Source organism: Wyeomyia smithii, chromosome 3 (genome assembly GCF_029784165.1).
Source record: "Wyeomyia smithii strain HCP4-BCI-WySm-NY-G18 chromosome 3, ASM2978416v1, whole genome shotgun sequence".
Lineage (NCBI taxonomy): Eukaryota > Metazoa > Arthropoda > Insecta > Diptera > Culicidae > Wyeomyia > Wyeomyia smithii.
In genome coordinates this window covers 104,771,863-104,799,080 of record NC_073696.1, presented here as the reverse complement: position 1 = coordinate 104,799,080, position 27,218 = coordinate 104,771,863, and the positions used below count along the sequence as shown (strand labels likewise).

Genomic DNA, 27,218 nt, shown 5'->3' with positions numbered 1-27,218 from the left:
GAGGTTAAGTGGGGTAACTTAACCTCAATGAAAAAAATTGAAATTTTGCAAAACTTTCTACCTTGAATAAACAAACAAACGCTGAAAATTTCAGCTCAATCGGAGAACATCATAACAACGTCCTTCAGAAAGGCGGCTGCGGCTCCCGCGAACTGGCTCTTCATATGCCTCTTGAATTTTTTTCAATATAACTTTTTATAGCATTTCCTATAAATTTTCAATGTTTTACATCGTTATTTGCTATAACAAAACACACAATTTCACCGAAGAATGTTTTCTTTTATCTTTTATATTTATTTAGTTATTGAAGATGGTTATCAAAATAATGCACAAGTTTACTAACAGTTATCAACAAAGACCTATACTGCTAGTTATTTAGTGCAATGTTTTAAATAAAATCTTCAATAATTGAAGAAACAAAAGAGTCAAAAATATAATTTCTTAGGTGAAATTGTGCGTTTTGTAATAGTGAACAACATTGTAGAATCTTGAAAAATTGTAGAATATCATTATGAAAAGTTATATTGAAAAAATATTATGAAGGTGCATTCTATACAAATCTCCACAAAACTGCGATTCAATAGGCAGACATAAGTATGGTGTCTTCGGCAAAGTTGTTTGTTTTAAATTGTGTCATAACTTTGCTGAGCAAAGTGCATTTTTCCATGCAAAAATGAGAAAAATCTATTTTGTTTTTATCTTTCTACGTTTGCTTACGTAAAAACTTCATTTAAGTGTTTGCAAACTTCAAGCACTTCCGACTTGGCTAGGGGTACCAAAGTGAACATCTAAACAACACGATTTACGAACCACAAAATTTGTACGTGAATAGTTTTCAAAGTATTCGTTGAAAACATTATCAATAGCAGAGTACCTTTTTTATTATGATCAATAAATCCACTAAAACAACTATTATGACACCCTTCGTTGCACAAGAATCGCCACCGTGCCATGCGCAATAAGGAAACTCCAAAGATACGTATTGATCCATCCTTGGCCAGAGCGAATGGAGCAATCGTGTATTTTAACTATCTATAAGCCCACAGGCGAGCTTCCAGCCACTACTGCCGGGTTGCTAGAGCTAGAGTCAACTGACCGTGGTGCGTTACTTAAAAATAAAGTGAAGCTTGATGGATCGCAAAAACACAATAAACCCACAAGCCATCTATAGCAGCGCAGCACTAGGGGTTTACTCGGAATGACATTTAACCAAATGCCCGCAAGCATATGCACAATGGGCTAATCGAATCGGTGTGGTCAGCTCAGCACTATTGCATCTTGAGTACATACGGTTTTCTCAGCTCCAATGCAGTATTCGCAAAGTGGTAAGTGCTTGGATTTGATCATATCGCCACTGGCAACAATAGTGCACACCCGACGCGTGCGGAAAGAGTTATTTTTCGCGAGAGAACCAATGTACGTAGAGATGTTCATGTTTTAATGCTGGTGCATGGTTGAACTTTGTTAAACAGAAACTGACTGCCGTTCCTAGCCAGTGCCCGAGGGGGGTCTTTTTCTCGGCAATCCAACAGGCAATTAAGGGCGCAATGTGAAACGAAAACTGAAGAATTTCACCATCTCAGATTTCAGTGAAACATTGTGAGATTGGGGACATCGCCAATTTATCCAATAAACAAAGTTTCACTGAATTCTAAGCTGGGGTAAATTACCGTGAAATCTCCCAAACATGTGTGCAAGAAAGAATTCCTTCACCCCCATCAGAGGTAATCTTTTGAAGTGCATTCGTGAACGAAGATATCGAAAATCGAAAGTAAAAGTAACATTGATTGAGTTCGTGTACTTGCATGTTGAACATGATACTCGTGCATTGTGCTCGCACTCCACGGCTACCACAAAAGTAGTAAAACGTAAACGTAGCCGCATCCGAAACATGGTTGCCGAAATACGTACAATGAAGGCAATGTGAGCTGTTTTATTAATAGAAAATTGCTACTTTTTGTACAATTTCAGCTTACAAGTGGACGGTTGTCGTTGAGGGTTGAACAATATAAAGAAGACCGATGGCTTTCTCAGCACACGAGTACACCAATATTATTGCTCCTATTAAACTATAACAAAAGCGGCTGTATGTTTTCATTAATCGTAGACACGCAACCCGTTGCTGTTATTTATGTTCCAAAGAAGTCGCGATCACTGCGGGTCGTAAACCGGTAAAAGGCTCGTTTTACACATTTCATACATCGCAGCGTGACAAGACTTGTTCGGGAAGATTTTAATGTCTTTACAGCCCCTAATCATGTCCGCGGATGGGCCTATGAAAGCAAGCATGTGCACTTAAGTTAACTACGGAGGTACAGAGGAGAATCAACGTCTTGCTTCTAACAGGCTGGAGTTCATCCGATCGTGGTAATTGTTTCGAGATTTAAATTTTCTAACTTTTGCCTGCCATAATCTCTCTCTTCCTCTCGTTATCTCCACCAGCGGCTCAATAAAAGTGAAAGTAGTTATATTTCCTACGGTACGTCTGCGTCGTCTTCGGCGTCATTGATGTGCAACTTTTGTCACGACATAGCATACAATCCCGGAACGATGAGCATGTCAGCCACGAAGTTACGAAACATTGGTTGCCCGCTTGATAACATCTTGTTTTGTTTTGATTGAAACACTAATAGATTGCACATTCTCTCTCTGTCGAGGGTCTTAAGAGTATTTGGAAACCGGTACAATGACATAATCGTGCGAAACTGTTCGGTTTGCGTTCGATGATGCCACGATCAGGTGCTTTCCTGATAATAATCGGTTGCAAGTTTTCCAATTTTTAGTTTTAATCCCTTGATCGTAATAAAAGAGACTCGCTTCGAATCGTCGCGAATGGTTGTTTCGCCCGCAAAACAGCAAAACAAGAAGATAAGAAAACGTGTTCCGCTTCCTAATGTGGTTGTACTGATAGCACAACTAGGGCGTTAAAAGCGGAGACTTTTTGACAAGCCTCCGGTGTTACTAAGCGCACAGTCGGTGGAAATTCCATACAAGCGGATGTCTTTTTTTGTACACCTCGATAAAAACGGCCATTCCGTCTTGCGACAGTTGCTAGCGTGGTTGACAACATTTTAGCATCTGTAATGAAAGTGCTTACTTAAAGTAAACCCATTACGTCCGACTATCAACTGGTGCTTCCGATGGGTGTTTCGGATTGCATTCGGTTTATGTTTATGTCTCACGGAGTAATTTATTGCAGTAGTCCATGACAACTTGATGAAGCAACCTCACAGAGAGTGTGTTAAACTAGATTTTCATAATTTCTTTCTGAAACATAGAAACACTTAAACTATCATCTCCGTGTTACTTAACCCTCTAGTGCCCAGTGCCGCCTTTAGACGGTCTTCAGTTGAACCTCTAAAAAGCTTCAAGAACGTAAAAAATGTTTATAAAGCTTCATAGTGATTTTTTCGAAGTCCGTCTAAAAATTAATTTGGGCACTAGAAAGTTAATTTCATGAATTTGACTAAAAAACTTAACCATCATTGCTTTCCATCATAATGTACTGTTTTTGTATGTCTGTAAGAAACTCTGTTATAATTCATTATATCATGTTTTATCATCGTCTGTTAGATTCTATCTTACTCTGTTGTACTCCACTAGAACCTAGATAAGTTATCCGATTGCAATACTCTGTTTCAAATTCTGTTCATCTACAGGACAAACAAAATCAGTATCATTCTTTTATATTTAATCGTACTTCATCATTCTCTGATTTTAATTTTTTCCTTCGTCATCAAACTACAGGTCTACAAGTTAGTTGGTTAACTTATAATTTGTAATTTTTGTCGAAAAAAAAAAAACAAATCAAAAAAAAAAGTTTTTAAGCTAATTAATTTATGACTATATTTTTTGTGTGTTTTTTAAAGGGTTTTGTTTCATGGTGTTTATTTTTGCTGGATGGATAAAATTACTGTATACAACATTGCTGAAGACGTTGTACCCATCAAACAAAATTTTTTTTTTTTTCAAGAATCTCACCATTCAAAGAGTTGCGATCCTCAGAAGTTCAGTAGGACTTTTAGTTTGTGCATAGTTTGTTTTGTACCCAATTTATCTCGTGAATCTTATAACTTAGAATGTTGCCGACTTCTGCATAGTTGTTGAGGAGGTTAAGGGCTGTTATTTGGTGCAGTAGCTACGCGGTCCTAGTGTCTAAACAGTTTTGAGTATCATTTATCTTGTGAATCCAACCACTTAAATAGTTGGATTTCGGCAAAGTTGTTCAGACGGACAAGGGCTTCAAGTTGTTATATAGTTTGGTATAGAATTCAACTTATATGTGGCGCTAGGGTCCCTGTATGTATGAGTATTTTGAACTAAATTTACCTCGTGAATTCAACCAATTCGAATACTGCAGTCTTCAGGAAAGTTGTTTAGAAGATCAAAAACTTTTTTTGGCTGATAACATAGTCCAGTATACTGCCACAAAGCGATGCTAATGTGCATGAAATTTTGTAAGTACTCTCTACCCATTTTATTTCGTAATTTCAACTGTTTGGCAAGTTGAGGTCTTCAGCAAAGTTGTTCGGGATATCAGCTTACAATTTATGGCAGTTCAGTTGGGAATAAGATCACTTTGTGGCATTATACAATGAAGAACAAATTTCTGCATGCTAGCTTTCAAACGTGACTGCTGAGAGTTTGATTTCTGGTGTGTCCTCGAGGACTAGAGCAAGTAAAACAACAATGATAATAACGGGGGACGAAGGTCTTATTGAAACGAGGGTTTTTTTCCTGTGTGGACTCATAACTGCGACCAGAAACTTTGATCTTTTGTGATGTCGTCCGTGTTAGTCAGCCTATACACCAGAGAGGCGCCGAGACACTCATTGTTATAGCAACTGTCACACCAAAACGGATAACAGCAATGCAAAAGTATACAGATCGCCCGTTTTGATGCTGACAGCTGGCTTAACGGAAAGCGTCTCGGTGCCTCACTGGTGTATAGGCTGACTAGTCCGTGTGTTTGCCGTATCCCGCACTTTTATTATTAGCAATATCATTATTGAATATAAGTGATATGAATATTATATTTCGTGCTTGTGTGTACGCACTTTCTTTTTACGCTTACAATTCCAAGCCTCGCTGCCTCCGGCCAATATTATCGCCAATTACAATTTCCTGGAGAGGCATCTCGAAATATCTGCCTATTGGAGGTGGTGCTAAGCTATTGGGGGTGTTGCAATACTCAGAGAACCGATTCCAAACTAATAGCGGAGTCCGATTTTTTATTTTTCGTTATCGAAAATTTTTTATTTCGTGCATCTTCTTCCACCGCATGCGAGGCCTACCACGGAGTCGACGACCTCTTCCTGGTTCTCTACTGAAGATAGTTTTGGCGGCTCTCTCGTCAGGCATCCTGGCTACATGTCCAGCCCACTGCAGCCTGCTCCGCTGTATTACCTTCACTATATCAGCATGTTTGTATACCTGGTACAACTCGTGGTTAATGCGTCTGCGCCACACTCCATCTTCTAGTTTACCGCCAAGTATCGATCGCAGAACTTTACGCTCAAAAACTCCGAGCACTCGTCGATCAGCTTCCTTCAGCGTCCATGCTTCATATCCGTAAAGGGCCACCGGAAGTATCAGCGTCCTATACAGCGCTAGTTTTGTGCGAGTTTGCAAACTACGGGACCTTAGCTGGTTACGCAGTCCGTAGAAAGCCCTGTTCGCAGCTGCAACTCGTCGTTTCACTTCACGGCTCATATCGTTGTCACATGTCACAAGCGTACCAAGATAAACGAATTCGTCAACCACTTTAAATCGTTCCCCATCTATCTCCACCTCAGCACCAACACCACGGGGACTCCCACGCTCTCTGCCAGTTACCATGTACTTCGTTTTGGCAGAGTTAATGACTAGTCCCAATCTCGCTGCTTCTCTCTTAAAAGGTACGAAGGCCTGACACTATTTGAACTTAAACAAATGGTCCAAAAAGTCGACTTTTTTCCAAAATTTTTAACTTTTAAACATTTATTACTTTTGAGCCGATTTTCAATTTATTACCGTCAAATTGAAATTATCTTGGAGAAGTATTTTAAGAATACTATATGCGTTTCCATCAAGCATTATAGTAAGCAAGCACCTCCATTGAAAAATTGCAGTTATTTTTTCGGATTACTGAACAGCCATATAAACATGTCAATACTATTTGACATGCAATAAAGGAAAGCCTTCCCAAATAACAACTTAAGTTGTAGGTACTATAACAACTCGAAGCACCACCAGAATCTCTCACTAGCCGCTTTAAGGGGTGATATCCACCAAATGCTAAAAAAACAAGGCTTTTTTCATGATTTTTTTTTAAATGACATTTGAGATGTAGGGTATATAAATAATATATCGTTGGATTAAGCAACTCTTGGAGAATAGAAAAAAAATTTATTGCTACTTTTTTTAACAAAATGGCGGCTGTGCAGCAATAAATAATCTAATGAAGGAGCTACAGTTAAAATTTCAAGTCAATCGGATGTAAACTTTTTCAGTTGTACTGCTCGCCGATTTTGAAAACATGGTTTTGAGAAAAACGCGTTCGAAGTTTCAAAATGCTATAAATCTTAAGAATCGTAATAATAAAGTCCCTGATATTTTTTTTACCTTCAGTGAGCTATCTCTGCGCCGTAAAGTTGTCCTTCCTGGGCTTTATTTCCCTGTGCTTCCTCCCCTTTTTTTAAGCCAATAAAAAAATTACAAGAAATTTTTTTTTTTGGTGGATATTACCCCTTAAGTTTATTTACCAAGAAACTCACACTTGCGATAATCATTTAATGAATAACAAAACCTAAGAGGGGGAACCATATTATATAAGCACTTTCATAAGAGCGACATGAAGTTCTGGTAAGCCTATGACTAATTCGAAAATGCGAATAACATTTTTCAGTACGTTTGGTTCGTTTTTTTCGTACGAATTTTGGGTGCGGATACGGATCTCAATGATAAGTACCTACGCGTTAAAATATTTATGCAATAATATCTCAAACTAGAAAGCTGAAGCTGAAACTGAACAACAATTACATTTATTTGAGATAACGTTCTTAACCATTAGTTTCTTTTTCGGACTTTAATAGATCACAGTTTCTACGAGGGGAGCTTGTAGCCTCAAGGATACAGAGTTCGTTTTGACAAGCAAATAGTCATGACTGGTCTTTCACGCATGGGTTTATTCTCAGGCTAAAGATGGTCAATTAATCCCAAACATCTATCTATATGTGGTTCTTTGTGTAACTTTACTGACTCAGATCAATCATCAAGGAGCAACTACGAAATGTGCTGTCGTGTTTATGTCAAGCGCAAGCTCAAGTTTCACTGAACACAATTTCTAAGCTTTATAACGGTGAACTATGTTGGTTTCATGGATAAAATGACTTTTAAAGCAAAAACGCATTTTAGCCTGTAGGCTTAATCACGAGTTTTATTAAAGTTTTATTGATAGCTGTAAGTATTTGTCATGATAGGTTATTTTTGGAAGAACAATAGGTTAACATTTTATTCAATTAAAAAAACTAAACGCTAGACAAGAATTATATGTTAGCGTTAGCTCTGTTTGAATGTTATGAGATTATGTTATTTACACTACTATGAGATCGTGTTTAGATTAGTTTTTTTTATATCTTTTTATTTTTGTATTTTTCTCAAAGTATTTTAGAAAACTCAATAGTTTAAAGTATCTCAATTTAAGTTAGAAGAGTAATATTGGAGCTCAAACTCAAAAAAGATAGATAATAGCGTTATAACCGTTCCTGTGAATTTTTGTGCTCCATCATTAAAGTGCGTCAAAAGGCCATAGCGTTATTGCCCACTGGGTCCGTTAGCTCACGGAAAAACTACATTGAAGTCTCTGTTTACTTGACGCACTTCCTTTCAACTAAGAAGCACCTGTATTCACAGGAACGGTAAAAAGCTTTCTTTCATTTTTCTAGCTTTAGCTTTAGGGCTTTTTTTTTCAATTCTGTCGATTAAAGTTGCCATTTGTGCCACGACAAACTACAAAATTTATGCAATCCCGAATGAATGAACAATTTTATGCAATCTCGAATAAATGAGAGTAAATTTTAGATATTAGGTGCGCAACGAAGTTACAAGTAACATCTAATAACGAAGCAAGCTGTTTCTGTGTTTGGCATGGATTCTTATCGAACAATTCCTCCAATTCAGCATCCTGGAAGGTTTTTGACCTTACTGATAAATAAGACAATCGTCAACATCGAAAAGACCGTCTTTAAAGTGACATCGAAGCGAACCGATTATTGGTTTCATTTAGAGTAGCATTTTCGTCAACTTTTGTTAACTCTCGATGCGCTTTAGCTGTCGTTTTCTTTGGATGAAATGAGAAAAGTTACATCTTCAATATTTTTCCTAGTTCTACCAACCATTTTTCATGGTACCTACAATGTCTCCAAGTGATCTCGATGTGAGACGCTGTTTTAATAAGCAAATCCTAGAACAAATTGGTCAGTCAAATGACGAAATTTGTCGTCTCTGCGGGTTCGAACGTGAAACCGCAGACCATTTGTTCTCTCACTGCTGCAGTGAACTAATATAGCGCAGAATAAAAGCCTTTGAAAAGGGAACTCAGGGGCCTTTCGAGGTCTGGTCTGCAAATCATAATGAGGTAATACATTTCATACTAAATTCAGTGCCAAATTGGGAGAAAGGGTGCAACGTGACAACGACGATCACTCTCATAAATAGTGATATGTCTGCCATAAGTACCTAGACTAAAAAAAGGTATACAAAAGATCAAAATCAAAATAAATAAATAGCCAGTCGTCGTAAGTTCAAAACTAAGCTGGAAGAGATCGTTAGAATAAAAAGACCGTTAGCCAGGCAAGTGTCCCGTTCACTGTAGTATTAGTTTGTAAGTTTTCGATTCGTAAACATCGCTCAACCCCAAACAGTGCTGTGGATCAACAACACCAAATGAATTGATTTCATCACCAGTGCTTATGGTTACACAACAAAACAACACATTCTAGTATATAAATCTACACCCAACCATGCGGTGGGAGAGCACATTAATTACGACCCACTAGCGTGAATTACACCATATGTGAAGTTTCATATTTCGAAATTAATCAAAATTGATGCACAATTTTCTTCTACTCATCACGGCTAAGCAACATCAAACCACCTGCTGACGATGAGAAAAACAAAACATTCAACTCTCTCTCTCTCTAAGCATGTATTTTTATCTGCGATGGGAAATCGATTTCCATTGAGTTTTTTTCTGCTAATGCGCACTTTTGCGCTCAACAATAATGTGATCGATGACGTGATTTGGAGGTAGCCTCAAACAACCCTAAATAATGGATGAAAGTAAAATTGCCCGAACCGGTGACGAGTCTCGTCAATACACAACTCAATCAGGAACTTCGCTTGGCCTCTGGCGGCAAAGTGAATAGGATCCTTTAAATTGGTTTTATGCGCGTAAACTGGTTTCTAATAGCATGAAGTCTAATCGTTCCCACTAGATGATACCCGCCAGCGTTTGTTGGCGATGAGGTAAGATGTGAGTCTGCCAGCATCTTTATTATTATTACCGCATATGAGTTAGCATGCGCTTGCCAAGTTCGCGAAGAGAAAGACCAGACCTCGTTCGGGGGCCGGCGTCTGCATGCACTTTCGCTTGGCCGATAGGTGACTCAGGTCGCGATGCGCTTCTTGCATAATCGCATGTAACTACGTGATTCTGGTTAGCGTTTTCAAAGCAACCTATGGTTTCGGGAGTCCCATTTGCATTATCAATCGATCGCGGTGAAAGTGACTCCGGTTTCGGTGTGTCGGAAGCAGACGGTCACTTTGCATTTTGAAGGGGACAGTCTTTTACGTTTCTTCCGACTGTAATAGCGATGCGATGATTCGTCATGACACTCACTGGGATGATTTTATTGATGAAACGTTTTATGCGTCCATACGAACGAGACAGAAAAATCATCCGGCTGCACCTATTTAGTTTACAGTGGCTGTTAAGTACAACTTGTTTGATGGTAATGCGAATTACCCGGAGCGAAGCATTTTGATTGCGGCCGCAATTTGGCATTTGCACCATTCACGACGCCACGGGCGGCGTGGCGGCGGCGTCGTCCGCATACCGTCGAAAGCCATTGAGCCGTGACATTTGCTGCCTCGAGTGCGAACTCCACATACTCCTCATTTGGGCGCTGCGGGAATCGGCGGTTCACCTGACCGCTTGCAACATTAAACGAAAAAGGGAAACCGAAATAAAAGGTGCTGGACTCTGGTTGAATTATGTCTCCACGTCACGGTTAAAAAAGGCTAACTCATTTATGAGGGTTTAAAGTGAACCAAAATTTACGATACATGTCATAGGTAGTGATTGTTTTATTATGTTTCTGAGTTCTGAAATGAACGGGTACTACAATTCGTTTTTAGTTCTTAACCCTCTAATAGTTAGCAAACTTTGAAGCCAACCGTCCGTTAGTATACTGCAGGCTACATTAAACTCTTACAGTCTCTTCAGTATTTATCAGCGTTTCCCGGGTACCACAAGGAAGTAACCTGGGCCCACTTCTATTCACGTTATTTTTTAACACTGTGGCAGCCCTGTTGGGAGTTCGATGAAAGCTCATTTATACAGATGATCTTGAACTGTAGTTTACTCAATTGAGGATTGCTAACATCTTCAGGCTTTGCTTAATACTTTCGTTGACTTGTACCGTCGAAATAAATTCAGTAATAGTGTTCCGAAATGTGCGGTTGTTCTACCAAACTAACAGAGGAAAATCAAAATAAATTGAATTGAAAATTTCATATTTATAAAATATTTATAAAAAATCCGACAACCCGCACGAACACATAGGTTTCGCATAAATTATGTAGGAATCCGCACATTGGAATCGTGAGTGTCTTCTATTAGGAATCCCAAAAAGAAATCCTCAAGACTGCCCTGTCTATGGGACCAGGATTCTTGAATGAGAATCGTGTAATGACAATCCGTCGGATTCGAAAGCTTTCACTTTAAAGGATTCTCAGAATTGGAAACGCCCGGACGAACACATTAGTTTCGAATAGATTCTCTAGAGCTTCACACAATAGAATCGTAGGCGTCCTCGATAAGAAATCTCGAAAAAGAACTCCTCAAAACTGTCCATTCTATGGAACTACGATTCTTGAGAATCGTGTTACGAAAATTTTCCGGATCTTTCACTTTAACCGTTATCTGCTCGACGGGATACCCAGGTACCTTTTAAGGTTTCATTAGACGAAATTTCTCAAACTATAGTGATAAAAATCAGTGACATCTCATAACCCATTAAAAGGCAACTCCTGATAACATTAGTTTCTATATAGCAAAAAAGGGGGGTGAATGGAAAGGACTAAAATTTGTTTACCCCTCACGTACCCGAATATCAGGAAATTGAAATTCTTGTAACTTTTGCAATTTTCATCTCATTTCCATAGTTTCAACACTTAAAGTTTCAGTAACTAATCTACATTCAAGTCAGCAGTGCCCGGAAAGAATTATCTTTGAAGGATATGTTCCGAAACTCAGGAATTTTATGAGTATTTAAACAGAATCTTACAATTATTGGTTCAGAGGCCATTCAATAATTACGTAAGCAAAGAGGGGGGGGGGGTGCAATTTTCTTACGTTATCTTACAAGGGGGGAGGGGGGTGAATTGATTATCTTACGCAAGAAAAACATTGTTAATGCAGCTGTTCAAATAACCATGTTCATTAAAGTGTGAACGGTAAAATTCATGAAAGGAAAATTACGAAAGGAAGATTAACTCTAATTAAGGACACAAGAGGTAACGAAGTATTGTGCTTGCTTCAGGATGAGGAAACTGGAGCTCAGACGTGGAGGGGATTAATACAAAGAATATTTTAACGGGTTTGAAAATATGCTTACGTAATTATTGAGCGGCCCCTCAAAGTTCATAAAACTACTTCCACAAGTGGTTGTGTATAGGTACACTCTGAAAAATACGCACATAAAATCCACCTGAAAAATCACGTAAGAGACTGACTCAAGAAAATCTGCCATTTTACGTGACGTTAGTAACTTTCACCTAAACTTCACGTACGATTCATTGTCAATTCACGTACAATCGGTGGATGGTTTTAAGCGCGTTGGTATTTGTGTTTTTTTAACTTTGTTAGTGTTAGTGCGGCTGTGGTTTGACGTTTCCAACAACGATATTTACGTGAATTTTTAGTACGCAAAAAAGTCAATATGACGGACAAAGGGCTCCTAAGCTGCTCCAGCTAATTCAATGAAAATGCGCTTGGCTTGAAAATGCGCTTGGCACCAACTTTGAAGGCCCATATCTTTTGATCAAAAAATATCACCACCGCGAAATTTTCAGGGCAGTTTCGAAATTTCGTCAAAACTACTTGTGATTTTTTTCAGATTTTTCAGTGCCCCAGAACATAGATTTTCAACATATTGTTTTAAATAGTTACTATTGAAAAAAAAAATTTTTTTCTCAAAAAAAATATTTTCTTAAACCACAACTTAGGATGCATCTGCTGTGAAAAATCAAATTCATCAAATTCGATGCAATACTTTTAAAGCTATGTCTATTTAAAAACAATTTTGACCTAAATTTCAAATGGCAATAACAACTTGTAAACTTACTCAAATTCAATAAAAATTGGAAAATCAACTTCCCGAGTGAAACTCTTGATGTTTTTAATACTTATTTGAAAAAATTAGACATCTAGATTTTTAGTGATCCGTTTCACGAATTCTGACCCTATTTTGTTGTTTAAAACTATTCTCATCATTCCAAAATTAGCACTCTCCACGAAAAAAGTTTTTTTATCGAAAACTTTTCCATGTATTGTTTCTACATGAAATCCATCGTTCTATATCAAGCACAGGCAAAATGAAGCGGTAAAGTCTCAGAAGTAAGCTGTTCCGATTATGTTTCAATGCCGCTTCGATACAAAAAATTTCAACTTTGAAGCGAATATTTCTTAGCAAACAGTTTCGACATAAAATTTAAATGTTTTAGAAGCATTTTACGAAAAAATATTTCGCAACCCTCAGATACTTGATTCCATTATCACTGCTTGAAAACAAGACATAATAGCAATTTAAAGGAAGAATTGTGTTCAAAAACGGATCGTTTTTTACAATTTTTAATAATAGTAATACTTAATTCTTTTGCTGAATGTTTGATATATTTTTTTTATTAAATAGTGAAATAATTTCGCTTATAAAAATTGTTCCGATCATGGTACATTTTCAAACTGCTCCGATCATGATACATTACCTTATATAAATTTATTCTAACCGGGACGTCAGTCACGTGAAATATTTTGTATTCGTTAGTGTTTCTAATTGTTGAAATTGGAATTCGATTCCCATGTTTAAAGAAGTTCCGTTCGCATTCTAAGAAGTTGAATCAACTTGGGCTTTCGCAAAGTCCATGTACGAAGGCAGTGTTCACTTTATTTCGTTCAACTCTTTTTGTACTACATCCTTTTGAGGCTCAGCTCAGAGGAAGCCAAATAAAAATATTAGTGATTATAGTTTTACTGAAATAGAATCTTTCTCAATTTTCATTTGTTAATCACCAGTTACAGAAAAGTTTGGTATTGCTTCCAGACATAATTTTTTTCTACTTTCAGGACTAAATTCAAAAGTCAGAAAGTAGAACGATTTGAGAAAGAGATGACTGAGTTGCAATCTATATTTTCTTAATCAGGTCCACCGTCTTCTCAGCAACGTAAATTCCGGTTAGTTTTTGCCAAGCAGTATATACTGTTGCTCTACAAATAAAAGTTGCCGGATATCAGGCATTGCTTTCCACCGATAAATCAACGCGTAAAAAATCGATATACAGCAATACAAAGCAAAGCAAAGCCTTGGTGCTACATTCCGATTCGGAACTCGACCTTCTGTTTACTATACACAGACTTCGCAGCCAACTGTTAAGTGTACAGGACAATTGCGGGGCTAGCGCTACGATCCTACTAACACTAAAGCCTGTATCAGACTAACCGTTGCAGCGGTCAACCGCTACCGTTCCGTTCTTTTTCGACCAATCAGAACACAGCGGTCGACCGTCGCTTGTTGTTGTTGCAAAAAATAGAATCTTTTCTATTTTTGCCGCCAACCGTTCCCAACGGTTGCCGGCTGCTGTCATTGACATGGCGAAGGCAAACGAATCTCTTCACACCTACACAAGATCACATATAGAGACTTGACAAATGAAAATGTGTGCTTCTCTTTTTGGCACACACGACAGCCAGTCAAAACATTGATAGCACCGGCAACGCTGGTTGGCGATGTCAATTTTCGACCAACGCACACTGGCAAAAATGAATCCAAATTCCCACTAATTAAAAGCCGCTGGGCAATTTTTTGCAACAACAACAAGCGACGGTCGACCGCTGTGTTCTGATTGGTCGAAAAAGAACGGAACGGTAGCGGTTGACCGCTGCAACGGTAAGTCTGATACAGGCTTAAGGCACGTTTGCCTTTGCCATGTCAATGACAGCAGCCGGCAACCGTTGGGAACGGTCGGCGGCAAAAATAGAAAAGATTCTATTTTTTTGCAACAACAACAAGCGACGGTCGACCGCTGTGCTCTGATTGGTCGAAAAAGAACGGAACGGTAGCGGTTGACCGCTGCAACGGTTAGTCTGATACAGGCTTAACAGTCTCTCCCGAGCCGAGACTCGAACCTACGACGACTGGTTTGTTAGGCCAGCATCGAACCTCGAGACCAGCTGGGAGGGTACTGCGATACACTTATGTTAATTGTTTGCAGAGTCGTAAAAGGTTTGCTCCAATTAGGATGCCTTCACCTATTTCACCTGTGTATGGGTAATTATAATGTATTTTTATAATACTCTGTTACATCAAAGCTTTACGGTGAAACCACACTAGCATAGCTTCATAAAACCAAAGATGACTAGAACAAAATACCTGACTCTTGCAGAATTCATCGGACATGATTGTCGTTGCGCGTGAGCAAAAGTCGAACTAATTTATACACTGTTAATTTGATGTATACTTAACGTCAAAATCAATTGACGACAAGGCCAAGACATGACTGCTGAAAGGTGAAACAATTTTTTCAGTATCCATGTGGACGACTGTACGGTACTGCTATCCGAAGAATGATAATAATGTGTACGAATGTTTAGTTCTCAAACATGAAACTTTCCGGAAGAATCAAGAACTATCGGCGCATCATTTAAAATAAAGTGTACCATTAGAACTTCCTGAAAGCCGCTATGAGCATGCTCTACAGCCAAGTTTTCCACTCTTGCCGAGATTAATAAAGCAAAAATCGGGTGCCCCGGTGAACCTGACCATATGCACAATGGTTTTGAAACCTGGCTTGCGACATATCAAACTTTAAGTTTTGGTAGAATGGGACCTGAAAATAAATACACTAAAGTCGCTTTTTACGCGGGGGATACGTGCCGCGTAAAAAAACCGCATAAATTCCGGAATCAGCGTAAAAAAACCATCGCTAATTTTGCATTCCGAGTGAAGGGAAACCGAAATCTATGCAACAAAAAATACCGCGTAAATTCCAGAATCCGCGTAAATTCCGGAATCCGCGTAAAAAAACCGCGTAAAAAGCGACCTTAGTGTATAACCCCTCAATATAAACCCCCACTCTGACAGTCAATTTTACACTTTTCTTTCGTACTTTGAAGTGCAAAAAATATGGCAAGAGCGAAGCAAAGCAAAGCTAACGCTACGATCCTACTGACAGTAACAGTCTCTCCCGAGCCGAGACTACAACCTACGACGACTAGCTTGTTAGGCCAACATCGTACCTCGAGACCATCTGGGAGACAATAGCATTAAGTGCAAAAAATGACAATATCATTAATCTGCATGTTATCTTAAGCGTCGAACTGACCAAACTGCTACACCTTTTTCATATATAACCTTGAACAGCTCAACGATCGATGACGCACTATGCACGATAAATCGGTTTTGCTCATAGTGACAAATTTTTGAGAATTTAAGTCATCAGATGGCAGCACTAACCGTCGGAAATCGGTCGTGTTCGTGTTCTTGTTCTAGTTGTCTTTGATAAAACATAAATCCTTTTTCCAGCACTAATCGGATCGTTTACAAATACGTTACAGATTTTTCAAAACGAAATCTCGATAAATCGATGAGAAGGTTTTCCATATGCGATTTCAACATATTCTGTATGTATCGTAGAAACGATTCCCCTTACAATTCCGTTACTGAATGATGGGTGTTATGAGAATTCTCACTTAGGGTTCTTTGTGTATTAGTTAGGGAACTCTACAAATTTGCAGAACACTCAAGAATGACAAATAAAAAAAATCATCTATTGGGTGTTCTTTTTCCTCATGTGTGATAGAATACTCTCTTTGAAGTTTCAAACTTAATTATAACAGCCAAAAATTATTTAATTTGTATGAATATACCCAAACTGATTCAAAAATTCAAAAATATAATCACAAAAATGCTCTATCTTCTATATTTCTTTATGGGATTACTCAAACTACTTTTTTGTAAACGTCAAGTAAGGTAGTAGCCAAATCAAATTTGGCCAACATATTGGATAGATGGCTATCTTAAAAATTCATGCATCATACGAAAGTTTATGGTTTTTTACATAAAATATGTTGAAATCAGAAATGTATGCCATTTAAAACAATCTAAACATATAAAAATGCAGCTCTGTCTGTCTGTCTGATTCATATAGGCTTGGAAACTACCGAACCGATCGGCGTGGAAATTTGTATATAGGGTTTTAGGGGCCGGGATAGGTGACTAAGATAGTTCAAGACCCCTCCCCCTTCTGCAAGCGAGGGGTCCCATACAAATGAAACACAAATTCCTGCACATCTCGAAAACTAACCAAGCAAATGGAACCAAATTTGGCATGTGGTTGTTTTCAGGAGTAACAAATATGTCCATGTTGATTCGACACCCTTCCCTCTTCTGAAAGGGAGGGGTCCCATACAAATGAAACACAAACTTCTGCACACCTCGAAAACTAACCAAGCAAATGGAACCAAATTTGGCATGTGGATGTTTCCAGGAGTAACAAATATGTCCATGTAGGTTCGACACCCTTCCCTCCTCTGGAAGGGAGGGGCCCCATACAAATGAAACACAAATTTCTGCACATCTCGAGAACTAACCAAGTAAATAGAACCAAATATTGTCGGTTTTTAGGGGTAACATATATATCCATAATGGTTTGATACCCCTCCCTCTTCTACAAGGGAGGGGTCCCATACAAATGAAATACGAATTTCGCACCGCTCGAGAACCAATCAATCAAATACAACCAAATTTGGTATGTGAATGTTTTTAGGGGTAACAAGTATGTCCATAGTGGTTCGACTCCCCTCCCTCTTTTGTGAGGGAGGGGTTCATAACAAATGAAACACAAATTTCTGCTTATCTCGAGAACTAACCAACTAAATGGAACCAAATTTGGCAGGTGATTGTTTTTAGGGGTAACAAACACGTCCATAATGTTTCGACACTTTTCCTTCTTCTGGCATGTCTCCAAATACCATTTCGAAATCCAAGATGGCGACTTTCCGTTTCTGAAAAATAGCGGCAAATGACCTTATACCACCCAACATGGGTATTTCCGGAATTGTTATGATGCACTGAAGCCACAAATCGACATCAGACAACATTTCGAATTGTAAGATGGCGACTTCCGGTGTCTGGAAAACAGCCGAAAATGACCAAATACAACCCAATATGAGTGTTTCTTTAACCAGATTGACGCTCAGAGGCCAGAAATTGTTTACAAATGCCATTTTGAAATCCAAGATGGCGACTTCCGGTTTCTGAAAAACAGCGGCAAATGACCAAATACCACCCAATATGGGTATTTCTGGGATTGTTATGATACACTGAAGCCACAAATCGACCTCAAACAACAATTTGAATTGTAAGATGGTAACTTTCGGTAACTGGAAAACAGCCGAAAATGATCAAATACCACTCAATATAAGCGTTTCTTTAATCAGATTGACGCACGGAGGCTAGAAATCGTTCCCAAATGCCATTTCGAAATCCAAGATGGTGACTTTCCGTTTCTGAAAAATAGCGGCAAATGACCTTATACCACCCAACATGGGTATTTCCGGAATTGTTATGATGCACTGAAGCCACAAATCGACCTCAGACCAGAACCAGACCATTTCAACCAGAATGACGCTCAGAGGCCAAAAAATGTCTCCTAATGCCATTCTGAAATCCAAGATGACGACTTCCGGTTTCTGAAAAACAGCGGCAAATGACCAAATACCACCCAATAGGCGTCGTACACAAATTACGTAACGCATGAAGGGGGGGAGGAGGGGGGATAAGTCTGCGTTACTTATTGTTACATAGGGGGAGGATGGGGGGGTAGTTGAGCCCGTTACGTAACAGAGATGTTTGCTCAAAATGGCAAATTTGGAGGGGGGGACAGGTTGTCCAGCGTTACGTAACTTTAGGGGGGGGGAGTCATATATAACGTTACTCATCGTTACATAGAGGGGGGAGGTGGTCTGAAATCTAGGTTTTTAGCGTTACGTAATTTGTGTTCGACGCCATATGGGTATTTCCGGGATTGTTATGATGCACTGAAGCCACAAATCGACCACTGAAGCCACAAATCGACTTCAGACAACATTTTGAATTGTAAGCTGGCAACTTCCGGTGTTTGGAAAACAGCCGAAAATGATCAAATACCACTTAATATGAGCGTTTCTTTAATCAGATTGACGCACGGAGGCCAGAAATTGTTCCCAAATACCATTTTGAAATCCAAGATGGCGACTTCCGGAATTGTTATGATGCACTGAAGCCACAAATCGACCTATCAACTTCAGACAACATTTTGAATTGTAAGAAGGCGACTCCCGGTTTCTGAGAAACAGCGGCAAATGACCAAATACCACCCATTATAGGTATTTCCGGGATTGTTATGATGCACTGAAGCCACAAATCGACCTCAGACAATATTTTGAATTGTATGATGGCGACTACCGGTGTCTGGAAACAGCCTAAAGTACCACCCAATATGAGTATCTCTGGAACGAGAATGAAGCTGAAAATTGACCTCAGACACCATTATGAATTGTAAGATGGCAACTTCCGGTTTCTAAAAAACAGCCAAAAATGGCCGATTTCCATACAAAATGAGTATCTTCGGAACCAAAATGATACACAGGAGCTAGCATCGACCACAGACACCATTTTGAATTCGAAGATGGTGACATCCGGTTTCTGGAGAACAGCCGAAATTGACCAAATAATACCCAATATGGGTGTTTCTTAAACCAGAATGGCGCTCAGGGGCCAGAAATTGTTTCCAAGTGCCATTTTTAAATCCAAGATGGCGACTTACGGTTCCGGATCACCGGATCCAGAATGATGCAAGGAGCAATAAATTGACCTCAGACAACAGTTTGAATTGCAAAATGGCAACTTCTGGAAAACAGCCGAAAATAACCGAATACTACTACATATGGATAAGTCCGCAATCGAAATGATGTAAAGAAGCCAAGCATTGACCCTGGACGCCATTTTGAATTAGAAGATGACCACTTTTAGTTTCTGGAAAACAACGACAATAACTTAAATGCACCCAATATATATCCGGAATAGAGGTCATGTACAAAAGCCAAAAGTTGAGGATTTGCCATTCCGATAAAACCAATTATTTTTAAACGATATAATCCAATCGCAAGGAATCAATAAATTTGAAATGTATAGAATTATCAAATTGAACACTAAAATAGGCGGGATGAAGTTTGCCGGGTCAGCTAGTGTCGTATGTAAAAATTATCAAAACTTGTTCGACTAGACCGTATGTTTGTGCTAAAAGTTACTTCAATTAAAATTACTTTTACACATTATATTTTTCATGAAGTATTCAAAACAAACCTATCATTAGAATGGTTACAACAAGGGTATTCTAATGTTATTAGTAACTAATAATTTATTGCAATAATTCCAATAAAATTCTGGTCAAAAATTTCGTAAAAAACATTGTTTTCTAGTTAACATGCAGTTCATCAAATTGATTACCCTAATGCAGCTTAATGATCATGGGCCTTCAAACAAACAAAACTTGAATTATTTTGAGTGATCAAGTCTCAAAGGGAATTTCTCATTTTTCAAATATGTGAACCAATCAGATAATGAGAACAAAATACCTTTTCAATAATACATAAAGGATACCAAATGCCAGCTATAAGCAATTTAGCATGCCGGTGAAACACCAGAAAAGTTTTCATTGGTTTTTACATTGTTATTTACACACCAATTTCGCCATGTTCAAACCAATCTGTTTTTAACAGTTTAAACAGTGTTAAGCTGCTCTCAATATCAGTTGCATTTGATGAGGGTTTATTCGGTTAATATAGAAAATCTATAATTACAGACTCCATATTCGATGAAACATCCTTTATGGTCTGAGCATACTTCTCGTTCTCACGCGATTTATTCCACAATGACTTACACATTTAGTAGAATAAAAATTATAGAGGTTCTGAGTTTTTTTTCTAAAAAAAAACAAACAAAGAAAAAAAATTTTCCACAGTGTATATTTTTGTGGAAGGATAAAATTATTATCTACCACTTTGCCGAAGACTATACCGATCAAACAAACCGTTGAAACGTTGAAAATTTTTTTATCAATAATAAACACTCGGCGTAGGAGATTATCCCAAAGTTCGATTTATGTCATCAAAAAACCCGGGACATCAAGTTGAGAGATATTGCGGATTTCAGCATTTCAATTATTTGTTTGATCGGTATCAGTGTCTACGGCAAAGTTGTAGAAAGTAATTTCCTTCCTTCCACAAAAATTTACACTGTAAGCAAAATTGAGAAAAGTACCTATTTGTTTTGGTTTTTCAAAAAGTTATAACTTTTTTACTTTTTTATTCAGACGTATTACAGAAAGTATCAAAGCATAGACAAGAGTGTGTAGTTTTTGTGAAAAATCAGCTCTTCGAAATGTAGAATTTTGTAGATATCCAATTTATAATGATCCTTTTTTTCTTAAGAAGAAATTTTTTTTCTACGGTCAATATTTTTTCTAAAGGTATCAAACAAACCGGTTTTCTGATATAAAATATTTTATTCATCAGTCACATTTTCAGACAGACGACTGTCGTAAGTACACATGAAAAACTGATATCATAAAATGGCCTGATATCATAAAATTTATCAAAAAGTAACAACTGTAGTTTCAGTGAAATCGGAAAATAGGTAAAAAAAATATTATTTTCTTTTCACGGAATTTTGTGGTTACTGGGTATGGTTTGCTTACGGTTTATTGTAATAACCATGATAAGATTTATGATGAACGTTCATGATAAATTTTATTAATTTTATTATAATAATTGAAGAATCGTTTCATTACCAATTCTTTGTATAATTTTACGACGATGTATCCAAAGCCTGAGCACACAAACCCACTTCAGGTGAAATGACAAATTAGGTCATAAATTATATAGCACTTTAATTGTCATTATAAAACCCTTAATAGTTGAAACAAATGTCTTGAGGCTATTGGATTGGTACATGGAAAATAAACCCACTGCAAGGTGGCTTAGCAATTATTTTGCGGTTAGACCTACACCCGCAACGTATCGATTGGAAAATTTATTGAAAAAATTGATTATTTCAAAAGCAGTTGAAAAAAAAAAATCGATTCAAACTAACTGGAGGCGTCGAATGTAAAGTTTATACGAGAAAAATTTATATTTTTAATCAATAAATTTATAACACTGGTGAACATAGGTTCTGCCCTAAAGCTTTTACTGTAAAAAATGAGAGATTGAAACTTTTTAACCATTCCTGTGAATTTTGTGCCCCTAGCGAAGATAATTTTTTTAGAGACATAAATGAGTTTTGTCATATGCCACCGTAGAAACGATAAACCCGAGGAGCACTTACTGTGCGGTGTTTTGACGCATTTCTGAATACTTCAGGGGCTCCAAAATTCACAGGAAAGGTAAGAAAGGTTTGTCGACCAGAGAAATCATCAATAAAATATCTTCGAGGAATCAAAATTCATTCCTGTTTTCAATTCTCAACTATGTCATTACCGCATGCTAAGTGGTTTAGTAAGTCATTAATTCTACTAGGATATCCTGCATATTGAAATCAAAATCTAAGGTTGTTCTTGTCGTTTTTGGATAGTAATGGGATTTAGTTTGATTATCAAAGGGATATCTAGAGTATGAATCTTTTTTCCATAGCTGTTTTGCTATCACTCAATAAGATATATTATGTAAAAGCTAAGAGCTTAAAAGTGAGATAAAAAGATGCACACTGCCAATGCGACTATTAAAAAGACAGCGAGAAAAACCACGAGATTGCGACAATGCAACGGGAAGAAATACATCATCAACGGGGTCTCTTTTGTATCGCCTTCGCCAGTTTGATATTTGCGGACTTTATGGTTCAATGACAACATCGCACATTGGAGTAAATGCGTTTAAAACCTGATCATAAGTGAAAAATTCAAAGTAAATCAACTTTGTATTGTAGTGTTTCATTTTGAAGTGTGATGTATGCTAGATCACTTGACAGCTCATCAACATCCAAAAGTTATGTTTACGGTCTTAACGAGAGGTTTAAACCGACCGCAATTCAACAGTTTTTTGTGCATCATAATGACGCTTTGATACCGTGAGCTAAAATATAACGTTCCGAAGATAAACAAGTGATTTTTAAATTAAACAACGATGGAGATTGTTAAATAATGTTAATCGAACAGAAATGTGTACTTAGCATGTATGCCATTCTCTCCAAATACCCTGGTGTTTGTCAGAATCAATATAATAAAACCCAAAATATTTGTTTTTATAAGTTAACTCAAAATAGGATAAGTTATGTTTCCGGCAAAATCCGGTTGAACGGCTTATATTACGTGAAAGTGCTAATATTTTTGGTTATAATGGTGAAGAAAAACCTTCCGGATGCTTCCGGTCTCAAGAAATTCTTAATTTTTCGCTTTTTGGATAGTTGTAGCCTTGGTTACCCAAATGAAACTTTGTCAAACGACTGAAATGTGTATTAAAATGTCATTTCATGATAAATTCAAGTATTTGGATGAATTCTGACCCGACTATGACTGAATTTAAATTTCATTATAAGAAATTTCATCCATCACTTTAAGTGGGTTACTCCATGTAAAATATTATCCAAATCCAATTATTTGTTTTTATTATCACAAAATGATACGTTTTCAGTGCAAAAATTTTTTTTAAATAATTATGATCAGGTTTGATGTTCTAAGTGTTCCACTGTGAGTCGTCCCGAAGCGAAGCGATTGGCGATATGCGATCGGATCAGTAACCTTTCGCGTATGTGCGATTTGGTGTTTTTTTAACGGTTGCTCATCATCCTTCGTCGTATATGCTGAGTTCATAAATGGAGATGCGGATTTTCAACCGATTAAGTCATCGCCAGTCGAAGGCGATATTTTTACGATCGACGTAAGGCTGTGGATTGGAGATTGGAGCTGTATTTAATGTGCATCTAATTTGACTGTCAACGTTGACCGGACACGTAATATCATTGTGCTACGATGGTTGCGACGTTAGGTAATGTTACATGTCAACGGATCGGCCATGAAGAGCGCAATTGGTTTTATTCGGTAGTTGAAATTTTACGACCCACCGTGCTTCAAACGTCCGAAACCAATTTCGGAGCATAAGCGTAGCAACTCAGCGGAACGCTTTTGGATTCCCTAAATGGATTTCATGATAACTAAAATTGCCCGAAGGTAAATTGCATAAGTACATGAAGTTAAAAAAAAAAACTTAAAAACCATGCCATTTTTCATCGCTTACAGAAAGAAGTTACACTGACTGCAAGTTATTTAACCAACTTAAATTTTTTTTTCATACCGTTAGTTTTGCAGTCATAACAAAATGTAGCAGAAAATTAGCTAAAAAAACAGCACACAGGTCACACCTGTCCAATTTACAAACAACAATTAGAAGCCAGAAAGATAAGTACACTTACCTTCATTATTTCCGTGGACGTCCTCCAGATTGCCGTAGATAGGTTCGGCATTGAGAGCACCAGTGCGTCGTTTGCGTGCGTACGTATGAACCGGAACGATATTCTGACGATGATGGGTGGCCAAAAGAACGCGAGGCGCCGGCAGCGGTGGAGGAACGGGTCGTTCTTCCGGTGTTGGCAGCAGGAACGAATCAGCCGAATCAGCTGAACTGGAGGAACTGCTCGGCTGGCGTCGGTTGGCACGGGAACGCGAGCGGAAAAGTTTCTTAAAGGATGACGCAGTTGACGAAGGAGAGCTTGACTTCGGAGAAGAAGGTGACACTAGTGGAGGTGTTTGATGGAAGCCAGAGGAAATCCTCGATGTTTCGAATGGGTCGGAATGCCGATAATCAAAGTTGTCGTATTCTGACGATTCGTCGATATCTCTACTGAAGTGGTTTTTAAGTAAAGATCGTGGAAATTTGCTGCCGGCGGAAATAGTGTTGTACAGCATTTTACCGAAGCCGACCTTTTTAGTTTTCTTGAAACTTTCGGAATCCGAACGGGGCAGCAGGTCGGCTGGGATGTCATCCAGAATGGGACGACCTTTAACGCTTTTATTGCGAGATAAAGTTGCAGTGGATTTCGGAATGTGGCGGAGCGACTTTCCAGTATCATCGCGATACACTCGGGAGCAAAGATCGCTTGAGGAGCGATAACCCGTCATTCGGTCTCCTATCGAAAGATTGCTTTCACTATCGTCACTTCCGCGGTGATAGTCCGGAAGAGCCGATATTGACTCGAGAGACTTAGAACTTTTAGTATCACAGTTTTTGTTGAACCTATAACTAGTATTGCTATGATCGATTTTTTCACTGTTGGCAGGAAATCCGTAACTTCGTTGATGGTCGGAAAACTCATCGATTGGCTTTTGCTGGCGAACTTTTTCTTTCAATCGCTGAAAGACGTCCCGACGATCCAGCGTCCGGGGTCGACAGGCATCCAAGTTGCCACTTTGGATAGCCACCGTGTTGGATCGCTTCAGAGCTGTATTTTTTCCGCCGGCGATTGGAGTTCGGAAACTCTCCGATGAGGCGAGATTTACGTACATCCGGTATTCTTTTGATGGCGATTCTCGGTCGTATTGGCGATAGCCACTCGTCATTCTGGTGTGAGAGTTGACGAACGGTTTGAAGGAGCTATGGGATCGTACTGTGTCTAAATTCTCCTCCGAATAACTGGATTCCTTCAGCTCGTCCCACTCCGGAAACTGTCGCAGCCGATGGCGACGTATCGTGGATGGTTTGTAGCCGTTGAGAGCTTTCAGGACTGTACTATTACGTTTTAGACCCTGCGTTACGTCTTCATCCTCGTCTGGCAAACCTTCATCTTCATCTATCTCCCGAAGGGGCGTTATTTTACCGTCATCTTTCCGTCCCAGCCCATGGTGACTTTCGATTAGGGAATTCATGCTGGACTGCACTTTATCCCAATTGGCCTCGTACAGGGCTCCCATTGCGTTGTGCTGGTCCAGCGATAAGCTGGCTTCGATCGCCCTGCCGGGATGATGTTTGATCCGCATTTTTCTTATTTTATATACTGAACTTTCTCACTTACACTCAAACTTAGAACGCGAATAGGCACACTTTAACGCACTGGTCCATTCATTATTGATTTTCGGATTAAAACACACACACGTAACGCCATCTGTTGCCTGGTTGGCGAACCTCACTGCTGTCGCGCCATGAGCGTCTTCATTTTTCGGAAAACCTCTTCGGTTGCACTCCGTCGTTGTACTGAGCGTGTCTATGAGCTAGTTGATACGGGTTGCTGTAACACTGGAACAATTTTCACGCTCCGTCTGAATGCAAACAATGGAATTAGGAGTCATACACTATCGAACAACATGCTGAATACATATCTGGTAAACACTTGCGTGGTTCAATCTAGTTTGGTTCGATAATTATTATTGCCTCAAATATTACTAAGTTCCACGCGATTGTCAGAGGGCAGACTATCTAATGTATTCGGATGAAGTTTTTTTTCCCGTCCAGGCCGAGCGAGCGCGTTCGTCCGTACGAAAGCGAAAAAAAAAACAAATCCCCACTCGCTAGTAGGTAGTAGGCAATTCACTATGAAATCAATCGTTTGAAACGGTGTTTCGTTTTTTGTTCGCTAATTGATTGATCCGTAACGGCGAAGTGATTTTTGTCTATTTGCTGTTTGTAACGCATGCTACAGGTTGGTGGTGAATGTGTTGTTGATTGGGTGTAAATTCTTAAATTGGCGACGCTAGAATGAACGCGACAATATGCCTCCGTCATTCTGTGTGCGTAAGGGTAACCACTGCTCTTACTCAACGACGAGTAATTATTGGTAATGATATAAAATTGTTGAATGACGATGGGTTCAATGATCGAGGAATTACTTCCCACGAAAGTGTGCGATCAACTACAGAAACACTTGGGTGATCTACAAGGAAACGGCAGAGTGGTGGGCTAATTCGAAATAAAAAAATGGTGTTGGGCAAAATGATTGTGCGGGGATTATTTCCAATCGAACCGAACCGGTAATGGTTGTACGTGTTGTTTGTTGCTGCAATAATTTCGTTGGTTTTGTAACAGTTCCAACGATTATGCGGAAAGACTAACTAGAATGAGTGCTTGGGGCTTGAACTAACAAATTCCATTCTCTTTTGGGTAATATCGGATACCAGCAGATTTCAAAATTTTTAATCAATTTTACAAATATGTAGATAGAAGACAAAAAGTGCAAAGCTCTAGCGTGTAAGAAACAAAGGGACGCAAATTGAAGCCCTTATTATACCAAGCAACATTGCTAGAGTCTGGATATCGATTGAATAGAGTAACCGGGCACTGGTCATGAACCTGGTTGTATGCAAACTCGAATAAAAAAAAACACAAAAAGTACATCCATCAAGAAATAATAACTCGTATATTCCAGAAATGAGAGATAAAAATTTCGTGTCTTCTACAATGTTTTACAAAATGCCACCAACAACTTGGTTGAGTTAGCTATAACGTATAAGATAAAAAGGTTGGAACCGCAGCATTATCTTTGCGGTCAAATCGCGAACAAAGTTAAGTATTCAATTAGAAATCCTAATTATTCCAAAAAGCTTTGCAGAAGATTGGAAAGAGATTGAGTGAACCCTGAGTACTGATAAAATTTTTCTGCGAGATTACCTTCCTGGCCCAATGTGGAATGTAGGTCATAAAGAGTACAATATGGGTT

The 27,218-nt window shown here is 38.6% G+C and overlaps 1 protein-coding gene across 8 annotated transcripts in view; it reads right to left on the bottom strand.

The window, feature by feature from the left end:
- The window catches only part of LOC129726435 (cGMP-dependent protein kinase, isozyme 2 forms cD4/T1/T3A/T3B), a 414,395-nt gene that overhangs the window by 103,466 nt on the left and 283,711 nt on the right, over positions 1–27,218 (bottom strand). The window contains exon 2 of one of the 8 annotated variants that reach the window (XM_055683121.1): positions 23,985–25,824. The exons of 6 other annotated variants lie outside the window; for them this stretch is intronic. In XM_055683121.1, coding sequence (XP_055539096.1) covers positions 23,985–25,545 — 1,561 coding nt within the window. In that variant the 5' untranslated portion in view covers positions 25,546–25,824. Of the gene's footprint in view, positions 1–23,984; positions 25,827–27,218 lie in introns of those variants that run through there. One more of the 8 variants, XM_055683122.1, reaches the window with a different exon arrangement.